This window comes from Cicer arietinum, chromosome 2 (assembly GCF_000331145.2).
Source record: "Cicer arietinum cultivar CDC Frontier isolate Library 1 chromosome 2, Cicar.CDCFrontier_v2.0, whole genome shotgun sequence".
In the NCBI taxonomy this organism is placed as follows: domain Eukaryota; kingdom Viridiplantae; phylum Streptophyta; class Magnoliopsida; order Fabales; family Fabaceae; genus Cicer; species Cicer arietinum.
In genome coordinates, this window is record NC_021161.2 from 28,168,708 (window position 1) to 28,170,141 (window position 1,434).

General features: G+C 35.1%; 1 protein-coding gene across 1 annotated transcript; it reads right to left on the reverse strand.

Annotated features, from left to right (window-relative positions):
* Positions 1 to 344: 344 nt before the first annotated feature.
* Positions 345 to 1,340, reverse strand: LOC105852821 (calcium-dependent protein kinase 4-like). The gene is made up of 2 exons (XM_073365520.1): positions 942 to 1,340; positions 345 to 504 (listed from the first exon to the last, which is right to left on the reverse strand). The coding sequence occupies exons 1-2, from the start codon at positions 1,282 to 1,284 to the stop codon at positions 371 to 373; spliced, it is 477 nt and encodes a 158-aa protein (XP_073221621.1). The 5' UTR covers positions 1,285 to 1,340; the 3' UTR covers positions 345 to 370.
* Between the last annotated feature and the right edge of the window lie 94 nt (positions 1,341 to 1,434).

Sequence of the window (1,434 nt, forward strand, 5' to 3'; positions counted from 1 at the left end):
AATGTCCAATATCAACTCCAGTGTCAAAATAACAAGCAATGATTACAAACAACTATAACTATAGTTACTTAGTCTCAATCAAACAAAAACATAATAGATAACATATTAAATCCACTTGAAAGTGAAGAGTGAGTGCAAACAACAAAGTTACTTAGTTTCAATCAAACAAAAATATAACAGATTAAATACAATTGAAAGTGAAGAGCAAGTGCATAAGCCCAATAAGGTTACTTAATTTGGAAATCAAGAAGTGCACGATAGTACAATCCACAAAGGCAACAATGGGGTCAGCAATATTATGTATGAAAATGCATCACCTTTTTCATAACAATGTATGATCAACATTCATACATAAATTAATATCCATGCATTAATTAGCTTTATTTACCCGCAATGCCATCTTCTTTAGCTTATTCATTGCAGAAAACTGTTTGAGACGAGAAAGAACAGCAGGGTCCAATGATCTGTCAGGGGCAACTCCATTTTCACATATCCAAGGATGACCTAAACAAACAAAACAAGTTATGTCCTTTGACCTACAAAGTAGATTACAATATGTATAATAACGCACACAATCATACTGAAACACAATATTCTGAATATTTGCAAAATTTAATCCACTCCGCCATTTCATAAAGCTGACAAAATTATTAAGCTCATTAAAAAAATGGATTTTCTTTCGAGGAAACGAAACATCAAAGATCATGTATCTACTACTTTAATAGTTTAGAAAAGAGGCACTGTTCTTCCTAGGTGAGTCTGCCATAGATAAGGGAATGTCAGTGGGACTTTACTCAACTGTTACATCTACTCTGAAAGTATAATAACACCTAATAAATAGCCATAATAGTGACCAATCCAAAAGGAAACAGCATCTTTTATTCATATAGGGATGGTCCTTCTTTATATAGAAAGTGTATTATAAAAAAGAACAAACGTACATAAGACTTGATGAGCAGTCAACCGATCTGAAGGCTGAGAACACAACATCTTTCTAATCAGATCTTTTCCACTATCAGATATTAGAGGCCATGGATCTGAGTCAAAATCTATATGTCCCTTCAATACAGCATCAAATATACCCTGCTGGGTCTTTGAGCTCCAAAACGAAAAAACTTTTAGTAATGCTGCAGATGCAGGGCAAAAGATCAAAAGAGTGTTAGCAGTGAAATATACCTGCCCAAAACGGTGGTACACCACTGAGCAATATATAAAGTATGACACCGGCGGTCCAAACATCTGCTTCAGGCCCATAATGCTTGAGGAGAACCTCGGGAGCAACATAGTATGGGCTGCCAACTACGTCAGTGAAAACTTGACCTGAAACAGGGAGGATTAAATGAAGATATAAAGAAACTAATTAGTATGGAGATTAGCATTTAGCAGCTGTGTAAAAGTAACCATAACATGATCGATGTATTAACCCTATACGGC

Coding starts and splice junctions, on each gene's coding strand:
- LOC105852821 (XM_073365520.1), bottom strand. CDS start 1,284: ATGTTGCTCCCGAGGTTCTCCTCAAGCATTATGGGCCTGAAGCAGATG. Junction 505..941: donor GACTGCTCATCAAGTCTTAT/GTACGTTTGTTC, acceptor TTGTTTGTTTAG/GTCATCCTTGGATATGTGAA.